Genomic DNA, 13,237 nt, shown 5'->3' on the forward strand with positions numbered 1-13,237 from the left:
GCTCTTTGAATACCAATGTCATTTTAGTTAACATCTGGATGGATTATCTCGTTCATATAATTAACACTTGACTTGAATTTTTGTATTTGTTATTAACACTCCTAGAGGTCTCTGTTAGGTATTGTTGTATGAAACATATTTTAATGTTTAACTGGGAATTAGTAAGTATAAATAACCACTTGAGAGTCCTTCTACATACATGAAAGCAAAATAAATGGGTCCTGTTCTTGTGCAATAGCTATTCATCAGCAAGGTCTTCCCTTTTAGACCTCATGCATTCACATGTGGGGGAGGGCATGAAGTTTGAACTCAGCACTAAAATGAGGTGGGGTGGTCAATCCCATGCTCTGACTGCCTTTTACCCCAGGAAAGACCCAGTACCGGTACTCAATTTGACAAGAGGCTGAGTGGACCTTGGAACTGTTCCAGATGGTAATGCGAAAAATTCCGCCATTACACAAAATTGAATGCAGTACCAGTATCTTCCAGTCTGTAGCCAGATGTCTGATAAATATGGAAGTGTCTAATGATATCTCTCGTACCGATAACAAAGTTTTATTGATGTTTATTAATCACGTATACTGCAGGTCAGAGTTTCTTATCGCTGCTACAGAAACATATTGTATGCTTACATTAATACTTTTATAGTCCACCACTGTGGAGTAATGGTCAGCACATCTGATTGTGAAACAAGCAGGCCCAGGTTCGAATCCTTGTTGGGACAAATTACCTGGTTGGGGTTTTTCCGGGGTTTCCCTCAACCAATTGAAACAGAATTGCTGGGTAACTTTCGGCATTGGACCTCGGACTCATTTCGCCATCATTAATTCACATATCATCCATACCATACCAGAGTTCAATTGACGGTGCACCGTGCTGTACTTGTAAAAGAGCACGGCTCTTTGGCTACCCAATCATTCACAGAACATGAGTGGTAAGCACAATAAGCCTCAGGCTGTAGTGCAAGGCTTCAGGTCCCTCCTCTGTACAAGAGAACAAAAACTTTTATATATCTGTATTTTATTTTGAACCATCGCTGGGTCTGGTAGAACTTTTGATTGGTGAAATAAATGATAAATATCATAATTATACCAAATAACCCTGCCCTGAAACGTTATTATCAGGATGGTAATCAGTTCGCCGAGGTAATTAAGTGACAACACACATTGCCTACGTTAAAGACAGACATTTATTTAAAATAAACCAAATAATAGCGTCACACAGACTATATATACGTCACAGCGTAATGTAAATCAAACCCAACTGGTTACCTTACATGAATGGTAATCCCTCTTTGTTGGCATCCATCTTGTCGACTCACCTCACTCATAACCAGGGAAAGGATTTATATGTAAATACATATTTACTTATAAAGCTAATATAATTTATATTTTGCATTATCTTTATGTTTCACAATGTGTAGGGTTGAAAAATCCTACTTTTATTTTCCATATTTTTCCATATTTTAGAGTTTAGTACATATTTTCGTTAATTTCCATATATTTTCCATATTTCATATAAAACAGTCCATATTATATTAGGTTTAACAATAAAACAAAACAAAATTCCATTAACTTTTAAAAATACATTTCAACAATAGAGATTTAAACACATGTTCAGTAATCCCTTTAACATCAGAGTTATTTGAAAATTAGCAGTCCTATCAACAATGGGAAAGTAAGTTACAAAACTGTATTAATTTAATTTAAAATTTTTAACAGACTTCAGTTGTGCAGCTCAACAGTTAAATGCCAGTCAGAGTACACATAGGTTCAGTTTTGTAAATCATACTATAAAGACGGTAAATATGCCAAAAGTACGTCATTCAGTCAATTTAAAATCAAAACTAACAAGTTACATTTCAGAATTTAAAGAAGATGGTTTATCAACTGACAATAAAATATTATTTTGTAATTTGTGTCAGTGTGCAGTATCATCTACACAAAAGTTCCTGGTGCAACAACACATTACAACTAGTAAACATCAGGCCAACAAACAACTAAATTCCAAGCAGAGACAATTGTTTTTAACACAACCAACAACATCGAATGTAAGATCTGAGTTTAACATCGACCTGTGCCGTTCTCTCATCTCTGCTGATATTCCTCTCTACAAACTAAAGAATAAGGTCTTCAGGGAATTCCTTGAAAAATATACTCAACATACAATCCCGGATGAGTCAACACTTAGGAAGACGTATGCTCCATCCATCTACGATGAGACAATACAGAAGATAAGAGATGAAATTAAAGATAGTTCAATTTGGGTTTCCATTGATGAGACTCCCGACAAAGAAGGTAGACTTGTTGGTAATGTAGTTATCGGTTTGTTAAGTGAACAATATTCTGAACGAATTCTTTTACATTGTGATGTTCTAGAAAAGTGCAATAACAAAACTATAGTTAAACTGTTCAACGAAGCTATGGGTATCCTGTGGCCAAAGGGTATTATGTACGATAATGTGTTATTCTTTATTAGCGATGCTGCCCCTTATATGGTCAAAGCTGGACAAGCATTATCTGTTGTATATCCTAAATTGACTCATTTTACTTGTGTGGCGCATGCATTTCATCGTGTGGCAGAAGTGGTCAGAGACAATTTCCCTAAAGTAGATTTGTTGATTTCATCAGTGAAAAAAGTATTTCTCAAAGCTCCCAGTAGAGTTAACGTGTTGAAAGAAATGTACCCTGAAATTCCATTGCCACCAAAGCCAATTTTAACTAGATGGGGTACATGGCTAGAAGCAGTTGAATATTATGCCGAACATATAGACTCTATTAACAATGTTCTCCTTGCATTGGACTCTGAAGATGCAGTCTCAATTGATACTGCGAAAACAGTTACCTGTGACATAAGTGTGAAGAATGACTTAGCTCACATTCAGCATACATTTTCATGCATCATAAAAACGCTCAAAAGTCTCCAAAATAGGCACCTTTCACTATCTGAAAGTTTTGAAATTATAAATAGTACTGTGGAACAACTGAATCGTGGTAGAGGTAAAGTTGCAGATGCAGTAAGAGCTAAGGTGGACACTGTACTTTCAAAAAACCCTGGATATGAAGAACTACAAAAGGTTGTTGCTGTGATGAGTGGTGAATCAACAGTGAAGATTAACTTGGACTTATCCCCAGCAGACATTGTGAAATTGAATTATGTACCAGTTACTTCTTGTGACGTCGAACGCTCTTTTAGTCAGTATAAATCTATCCTCAGAGACAATAGAAGAAGATTCACTTTTCAGCACTTGAAAGAAATGTTTGTAACCTATTGTTATGGTAACAGACAATAAAAATTGTGTTTTGTTGAAACTACATTGGAAGATAAGGTACGTCCATTATATTTTTTGTTTAGTTTGATTAAAATGTACCAATATTTAACGTACATAGTCATTTTTTTTTATAATTTTAAGTCCATATTTAATTCCATATTTTGGTAAAAATCCATATTTAATTCCATATTTTGGTAAAAATAACTACATATATATTTACATATTTCATATATTTTTAGTCCATATAAATCCGTTCCCTGCTCATAACCAATACTTAACACACATATAATCGTTACACTGAAAATGGACACCCCTCACACGTCACACAACAATGAAAGCCTCCATTTTGAATTCCATACTCGTACAAAGTTTATTGGTGTAATCTCTAAGTAAAACGTTCCAGAATAAGGCAATAAAACTTCTAGTAGCCCATGGTTGACTATTAGTTACATCACAGCTTGAGAGACCAGAACAGCAAATAAAATACCGATCGGTATTTAAACAGAGTTGACTGCCCGATAGCTAAGCAGAAAATCGAATCCAGTTCAATATAGTTAGCACATCAAATGACTGAGTATAACTTCTCGACCTCGGGAGTAAACGTTACCATCCTCTATCAGTCTTTCTTCCATGATCCAATCGTAGGTTCCCGCAACAACGTGTACGTAACTGAAACAGTCGACACACTCCCGGTCTGTATGCCGCCCGCAATGAGACTTATTTCTTCCGCGATCCTATCGCAGGTCCCCACAACAACGTGTACACATCCAGCTTGCACGCCGCCCACCACCAGACAGACGCTACTCTAAAATAATCACTGGCCACACAGGCAAAATATAAACTGGCGCCACAGTCTTAACCAATCAGCAAGCGCTATTATAAAATATTAACTGCTCCCTCGATCTTAACCAATCAGCAAACGTTATTATAAAATAATAACTGCTCCCCCGGTATCAACTCATCACAGGTTATAGGAACAGAACCAGAGAATACGGAAAAACAGAAAGATGAGAGAAGTAAGCCATCTATATAAAAGAAATAAGACTTAGATCAGAAAGGAACAAACTACAGGCCATCTATGAAGAGTAAGAAGAACTAGAACAAACAGAGAAAGGCATAAGGATAGAAGAAAAGGAAAGAAATGGAAAGGAGAAACTGACGTGCCGAAATATAAACGGCACAATTTTTATGCTTGAAGGCTTACCATACTAACTTACACATTTTGTGAATTGTAACTGAAATACACATTTATGTGCATTTGATATCGGATTGTTGTATTGTTGTAACGTGTTACTGGTAGATGATTAATGTAGTGTTTAAAAAATCCAGTAACTAATTACCGATATATACTCCCGAATGGAGAATACTTGGAGTGACTACTGTGCAGTTTTCATGTTACAAAATTTTTCTCGGAAAAAGAATAAAAAATTATATTCTGTTGTGTGCAATTAAAAGATTGTTTGTTCATAAGACATTTCAAGTGAATATAAAATGAAAAGTTAAATGTTATTCAAATTTATTTGCAGACAATGAAATCATTTTCAAGAAACAAATACCAATCGTAAATTTTGTATTAACGAAAGTTTTTCTCCGTTCCATTACTCTTTCATCGTTTAACGAAAGTTGCTAATATATTAAGAAATGTTAATATTGCTAAATAATAACAATAGTGATGTATCACAGATATCTCAATTATTTGGGAGCTTACTAAAACACACAGTATTATTCAGAAGAAAGGTTTTTAATTACTAGGTATTGTAATGAAAACTATTATAGCTTATTAATTGTAAGATGAGTATCCTTTTTACTTTCTCTTGCAACAGTAGAAAGAAGTTTGAATCGTAGTCATGGGAACATCCTGTGAAATCCAGGATCTATAACAACACTGTTCTAACAATTTCTACAGTATGCTTTTTTAAGTTTCATTATTATTTAACAGTACTCCAAATCTGTATTTTATTATCCTGTCATTAGACAGCAATTTCCTCTTGGGTGGTATATCATATGGATTATTCTGTGTTTATTTTTTTCTGCTTGTAAATTTCATCATCAAATATTCTTCCAGATTCAGTAACATCGGATCATGAACCAATTATTGTTACACCAAGAGCTTTGGTGCCCGGGGCAACTCTGTCCCCAGTGTTCTTGTCAGAGGACCAACGTACATTTGGAAACCCCATCAGCTACCTGGGTGGTCCAAGGCTGCAGTCATCCAATACAACGCGTGCTAGCAAAGAGTCTGTACTCTCTGTTGACTGAGTTGATATTCAGTGCATTGTGGAACTAGTATCAGAAGATGGTAGATCGTGGCCATATCTTTTGCTGTGTTGGAGAGCCAACAAATTCTGTATAGAAACTAATATATGGTAGTAAGAGGACATCGATCACAAATAAGTTAAGTTCCACATAATAACTTAGTTTTGCGACTAGTGTACTCAAATGATATGAGATCAGTGGTATCATCTTAGTTACATATATATTTTATATTTTTCTTTGACTTATCTTTAGGAAACAATTCTATGAACTTTTACTTTCAGTGTTACTTAAGATAATTTGTGTCATTGTATGTTACAGAACATGATACAAAACTTCAGTATCTTAGACGCATTTCAGACCTATTCAATATATTACAGGCTTGTTTTTAAAGTCGTTTTGTGCTATAGCACTTAAAGGTTTCTTTTGTGAGACAAAGTAATACTCAAACTACGTTATTAACTTAAAAAAAAAAATCTCTCGATATAATTTAGTATGTAAACTCGCGAAATAGAAAAAAAAAATCGTTCTTTATTGGAATCATTACTAAACACAACAAGTAAATTAAATTACTGTATCACTAGATACATGACTCGAAAATGGTATAAATATAATTAACCAATATGTCAAATACAAGGTTGCAAACAACACTTGGATAGTGTTAATATATTCTAAGAGAGTACAAATTGTTTGTTGTTAATAAACATACTTCGAGGTATGCTATTTTCTGGATATTTTATGAGCATCATTCCTACATATGCGCACAATAGGTCTCTGCTGTAAACCCCTTAAGATATAGCCTATAAAAGTAGGACATATGTGCAATATAAGATTGACAATAATTATTTACCTTCGCTTCATAAAATTTATGTGATTAATACAAATTGTTACACAGTCTCATTTTGTATCTCGGTATACTGGATTGAAAGCAAACACCGGGTTATGTAGCTCCAAAAGCAATACGTACATTGTACAAAAATGACTTTCCAAATGTTGATTCATTCAATTTTAAAAAGCTTATTCAAGTCGCACATAATTTATAGCTTTCTCAAACTGAACAAGTAAAACTCTTTACTTATACCAAAATCTTGAACTAATTTAATTATTAATAATATTGGAGTGTGGTGAGAAAACACACTCTGTATTAATATTGGATTCTTAATATAATTAATTTCAAGGAAAAATTATTCCGGGGCCAGGTATCGATCCCGGGACCCTTCGTTTAGCGCACGAATGCTCTAACAACTGAACTACCCCAGGAAGTATACACAACACACGTATATATTACTGGAGGTACGTTAACAGGAAGCCATAATTTAAGTCACACAGAATTTCTGTGCACTCAAAGTTGGGTTCTAGCATCTTGTCAGCCCATTTGAGTTGTGTGGATATAAAGGAAAAATTGTGACTGTATCGTGTATAGTTCCTGGGGTACCTCAGTCGGTAGAGCATTCGTGCGCTAAGCAAAGAGTCCCGGGATTGATACCTAGCCGCGAAACAATTTTTCCTTGAAATTATTCAAACCTGCTTTACAGGGTGCTACTACCTGAAAGCCAGATTTGCATCTTAATATGATATTACTTACGATAATTTCATTAGTACATATTAATACTCATAGAAAACAGATTTCTTTATACAGAATTTGTGATAATTTGTTTGTTTACAAAGTGATTTTACTGGTAGTTCATCAAATAACTACCGTACGTATTGTTTCACATGCTGCCACTCAGTGACGCTTCTCAGCATTTTCACTATTAACAAGACATTAGTTTAACTGGAGGCATTGAAATACAACCAAATCACTTTAGCAATTGGTGGCAGAACCTCACCAGCATTGTTGCAAGCTTTAGCTGATAATACGTTAAAACTGTTCAATCAAAGCAGTCAATGAAGTTAATATGTCATTCTGAACAGTAGCATGTTTGAGCCATTAGGCAGCACCACTCAGAAATTCTGCTAAGTATTGTCTGTGAAACCCCATAAAAGATGGAAATTTGCAGGCTCCCCCTCCCCCTCCCCCCGCACCTAGCATACTTCCATTAACGTTTTAGCTTCTGCCAAGAGTCCATATGAGAAAAGTGGATGCTTTAATGAAGTGTCAAACAAAAATGTATTGAAATCATAACATCCTTACATTTGAATTTCTTGCATTGCATTACAAAATTTTTCTTAATATTATATAGACTGTATTTGAAATATTCGGCCAGATTAAATGGTTATATTATATGCGAAAAGTAGTAAAACAATTCATACAAACAATTATCCTCAGCTCAGACACTTCGTTTTATGATATGATGGTATGAACACATTTGAGACACTTCAGGCACCTTGCACTACTTGCATGTTTCATCATTGTATTTTTAATAATACGCAATTTGTATGCCAGCATCGTATGTTGTTTTGTTTTTTGTTTGTTTTGTGATTAGTTCTCTTGACATTTATCAGTCAATCCTCCAGCATGTCTGATCACCACCATTCCAACTTTCCCTCAGTTAAGCAGCTGTTCGTTTTATAGATTCTGTTGCATTTTGTGCTCATCTTAGTAAGTCATTGACAAATTTCCGTAGCCTGGACAAGAACAAACACGAAGTAGTCCTATTATTATTCTCATATGGTACCAGTACATGCCAAACAATACAAGATATGTAGACCTAATTCGAGAAACTGAAGTCAGGTGTTCATATACGAAAAAATAAGATAGAAGTTAATGTTAATTTAACTTTTGGTTTCAGTCGTACATTAAGTTCCTGTATGCCCATCTATTTCTAACATTATTACTTGTTTATTTTCATCAGAATGCATGAAATTGGTTAAAAATTAATTTCTCATTTATCAGAAGAAGTTATCATAAAGCTATTAAATTGCTGCATATATAAAAAAAATACAACATATTGAAGGTTAGATCTACATTTGTTCAGATAACAAATTCCATTCTTCACACATTTATTGCAAAGAATAGTATAAAACCTTACGATAGGCAAACTCAAATTGCCTTTTTTTAAACTACACTTCTTATTTCATACAAATTTATAATTTTAAAAAGTACGGTAGTTGAACAATTGTACTTCAGTTCATTTCTCTTCAATAGCATATGATTTCACAGGAGATAATATTTGACTGATACAAACTACCACTGAAATCATTACCTATGTAAAATACTTTTGTATCATGAAAATATTAAAGACTACAGTACTGTATAGGATAGACAATTTTATAACTGTTTGGAAAATATTTTAGTTTCTTTCATAAATTAATAGTTTTTTTAAATAAATAAGGCAGACAACTTTTAACTTCTTGCAGAATTTCTAAGAAGAGTATCTTAATGTTTACGAAGTAGGTCATATGACATACTGTCTTGTTCTACATAAACCTGATTACAAAAAATCAGAGTACCTCTATGAAAAGTATACATTCGGGCCTCACTTTTTCATGAGAATTAGAATAATTTTCGCAGTCTTTTATTTATTTATAATAAATTAAACGTTAATCTTATCGGAAACGAAAATGTAAATAAGTAGGGTTGCCAGGTCTTAAGTTTTTCTCTCAAGTTGTACCTTTTTTGGTTCATTTTTACTACATCTTACGTTTTTATTTTCCCTGTAAGATGCTTTTCAGTAAAAATCTATTTTAAAATAGCTGCGAAAATATAATTTAAAACTTGGAGTATTTGAAACCAAAGAACATGTTAATGTTTATAAGCTATGTGAAAAATTTTGTGAAACTAGAGAATAATTAGCTGCAAGTTCAAAGTACGGTATGAAGACAGTGATGTAGCAAAATGGATTCTTCCCCCCCCCCCCAAATGTTCTCAATAAAAATGTGAATAACATTAGTAAAGATGTAGGCTGTTCAGTATCCTTGGGATCAATGCACTTGTGGAAAAAAATGGACATATGTAAAAAGTCGATGTACCAAGGACTTGATTGAGTCAGAAGTACAAGCTGTTGTAAATTTTCACCTTCCATGCCAGGAGTTTTTCCAAAATGCAAAACGTGATATAAAATTAAGAAAAACAAAATAAGTATACAAGTATAAGTAAACAATTGAAGTAAAGTACTTATAACCAAAATAAAACTTGTATCTATATAGTAAACGAAAGAATTTCAAATTTTTATTTTTAGTGATTTTCATTCAAAATATTTTTTTTCTGCAGAAGACCTGATAACCCTATAAATAAGTAAAAAATATTTTGAACTGCCTTATTACAAACTATAGTTATATGAATTACCTATTTGTTTTCAGATCTTGTTTCTTATTACATACATATGTACAGTAATCTAACTTTCCTTGTTACAAATTATTTTTCTTGTTCTCTCCCTCTCCTACAAAGTGTTATGTAACAAAATGACAGTTACATTCCTTAATCTTACAAAAACATTTCAAAGTAAGAAAATAATAAACTTTTAAGCTATTGATTATAAAATAATAAATCAAGTATATACTTTACAAAAATGGGATGTTGTAACAATGCAATTAGGCTAAAAATGTAACTCTTTAAGTAATTTATCAACAGATAAATATAATCATTAGCTGTAGGCCATGTCGTGGCTTATATCTGTTTCTGGTGAATAACAAACTGGAATTTTGTGATTATTTCTATATTTACTTATAGAAGTCGAGTTCTATTGCGTATATAGGTTTTAATTTGTCCAAAATTTAAATGTTTATGAGCTAAAATTTATTTTGGCGATATGAACTGTGTACTTTAGTTTGTGGTCTTAGAATTCAGAGGAGGGAGGGAGGGGCAATGAAGATAGATGATGCCTAACGCATGCTTTTCTTGTAGTCATTATTGCCACTGATTCTTTTACTCATGATAAAGAGTAAATTTATACTCCATGGACAGTTTTAACTGATTTAGAGACAAAGAAATATTCTTCAGTATTATTATACTTTATTAAGTAATATATTGTATTGTATTACAAATTATTCACCGGTACTTTGCTAAAAGAAGAAGAATAAGAAGAACAAGAAGAGGTTCTTGTAGTGAATTTTAAGGGTCAACCAATTTTACTGTGTTAAAATGCATCGGCTCGCATCTATTTATGACAATGTGATGGTCATCAGTGCTTGATTATGGAATCCACTCCCCCGACATAACAGACAATACAGAAGAATATATTTATATTTGATTAGTATACTGTACTTCTAGTGGTGCTTTTATTTGTAGTGAAGCGAGTAGCCAATTTCTTAGAATTTGCTCTGTGTTTGGGTATTCTGCAGACGTGGGATACTATTCTAGAGACAGTGAAGTTCATAAGTTTTAAAACTTCTTGGATGATCTCAGAGTGATTGAGAAAAACAAGTCATTTTGGTTACAGTTTAATGAAATGTACTGATACACAGTGAAAATATATTGTGAATCATGTCTAGTAAATATGAAAATGTGATGTTACAAGACGTGCTGATAAATATGTTAAAGTAATAAACTGTTCATTAAAATAAACAAGGAAAAGTGCAGTTTCTGATAAAAGTTCATTGTATCGAAGAATAGAGTGTCATATCAAAGGCTAATCTCAGAATAGTCTACAGTGTGTGAATTATTTGTCATCACTCTTTGTAGCCTGAACATTAACAGTGTGATATATATATTTTGTTTACCACACTATAAGAACAATAATTGTAGTATAAAAATGTGCATGAATTGGAATATATATATATATATATATATATATATATATATATATATATATATTCAATGCTGTAAAGACGCAAACCAACATTAACTAAGTATTTCAGATGGTGCTAAAGCAGACTATGACAGGTGAGTTACATTTAAATTAAATTTGGCCATATACACAAGTATTTTCTGGAAAAGGAATTGCATTCAGTGCAGAAACTTTTCAGGAAGAAAGCACAAAATTGAATGTTCTTAAAATGAAAATGTTTGTTTTATAAAGAAATTTCAACATCCATCCATCCATCCATCCACCCATCAACACCCACGAATCCTGCATAGGCCATGTGGCCTGTTACGGAAGCAGTCCATCTTTTAGCAGGAGGTACAATTGATCTCCTCCCTCTATATCAATGGATAGCCTTCGGGATTCCTTCTTTATTCATTCTATTAACATGGTTCTTCCAATTTTCCCTTTGTTGTCCAAAGTAGGCCTATAGTAAAATATGATCAATTTGTTATTCTTTCAATATGTCTTAATTTCTTCTGTGATCCCATTTTATGTATTCAGCCATATGTCACATAAACCTCATCTCAGCTACAGTCATTCGAGCCTTATCCTTCTTCCTGACAGTCCATGCTTCACAACCATATGCCAGAACTGGTCTAGCTAAAGTTTTTTACATTTTGATTCTGGTATGCTTTTGGATCATTGACTGTTTCAATACAGAATTTACAGTGCCCATAGGGTTAACGAATTCAGTAATTTTTGTTTGATATATGTCTGTTATTCATATCTGAAGGGTTCAGAACCATAGTGGGCCAAGCGCCATTCACTAAAACTGTAGAAAACAAGGGTTAAAATGAAGTTATTACCATAATTGAATGGAAACATACAGCAAACACCTGTGGAGTAACAGTTAGTGCGTCTAGCTGCGAAACTAGATGGCCCAGGTTCGATTCCCAGTCGGGGCAAGTTACCTGGTTGAGGTTTTTTCCGGGGTTTTCCTTCAACCCAATATGAACAAATGCTGGGTAACTTTCGGTATTGGACCCCGGACTCATTTCACCGGCATTATCACCATCTCACTCAGATGCTAAATAACCTAAGCTGTTGATAAAGCGTCGTAAAATAACCTACTGAAATAAAATAAATACAGCAAGTAATATAAAGTATACACATTAAAGCTAAATGGTATGTCAATCTTCATTAAACTATGGTATTCACTTAACTTTAACCTTTGCTTTCTCCATTTTTAATAAATGGTGCTTGGCCCACTATGGCTCTGAATCCTTCATTTGATATGTAACTTAATTAAAGGAATTTACTCTCTTTCTAATAGAGCATCATAAACAAATTTTGCTTAGAATAGGATCTTATGAAAGAATTTAAACATGAAAATTTCCAATACACGGGGTAATTGTGGCTTTTTTCTGCCAATGTCAATTCTAGATTGATTATTTACAACCTATCATTCCCCCTTTTGCTAATGTACAGAGGTTGTCATCGTAAGTATTGTCTTGTGATGCACTATGTGAAGGTAAATTTGTTCACATAGCAAAGGTTATGGTTAGAGCCCGGATGTTTAGACATTAAAATGCAGGCAAAAAAAATAAATAAATAAATAAAAAATAAAAAAAAAAAAAGGCACAATAATCTTTGAAAAAGGCATTATAAATTTTAAAAAGACATAATATTTTTTAGCAATAAATTTAAATTATATCAACATAACTCGCATATTTATTTCGTAGGTGACACATGTTGACTTATAAAATACTTTTTTTCGTGATTAACTGCCTTTTTCACAAACTTTACATAACAAAACTGTTCCATCGGTTGAAAACACATGGGCACCAAATTCACTAATGTAAGCATGAAGTTTACTTTTCAATGGTTTTCTGGATTTAGGCATTCTAGCTAACCGATCTTATACCTTCTGTTACCCAACAATAACCAACTGTTCCTCACTCACATTTCTTTTTCCTATAATAATAAACACGTGTAGCACAAAATTGTAACAGTAAGATTTGAAAAATGAAAGCAAACAATTAGAAATGCTACGTGACAACTTTTATATCATATTTGTAACTGTGGA

General features: G+C 33.3%; 1 protein-coding gene across 6 annotated transcripts in view; it reads left to right on the forward strand.

Moving 5' to 3' along the window:
* axo (axotactin) overlaps positions 1-10,984 on the forward strand; it is a 356,966-nt gene extending 345,982 nt beyond the window's left edge. For 3 of the 6 annotated variants that reach the window (XM_069818184.1, XM_069818183.1, XM_069818185.1), the window contains one exon: positions 5,337-10,984. In XM_069818184.1, coding sequence (XP_069674285.1) covers positions 5,337-5,530 — 194 coding nt within the window. In that variant the 3' untranslated portion in view covers positions 5,531-10,984. The remainder of the gene's footprint in view (positions 1-5,336) is intronic. The other 3 variants (XR_011330936.1, XM_069818187.1, XM_069818186.1) reach the window with 3 other exon arrangements.
* The last annotated feature ends 2,253 nt before the right edge of the window (positions 10,985-13,237 follow it).

This window comes from Periplaneta americana, chromosome 2 (genome assembly GCF_040183065.1).
Source record: "Periplaneta americana isolate PAMFEO1 chromosome 2, P.americana_PAMFEO1_priV1, whole genome shotgun sequence".
NCBI lineage: Eukaryota > Metazoa > Arthropoda > Insecta > Blattodea > Blattidae > Periplaneta > Periplaneta americana.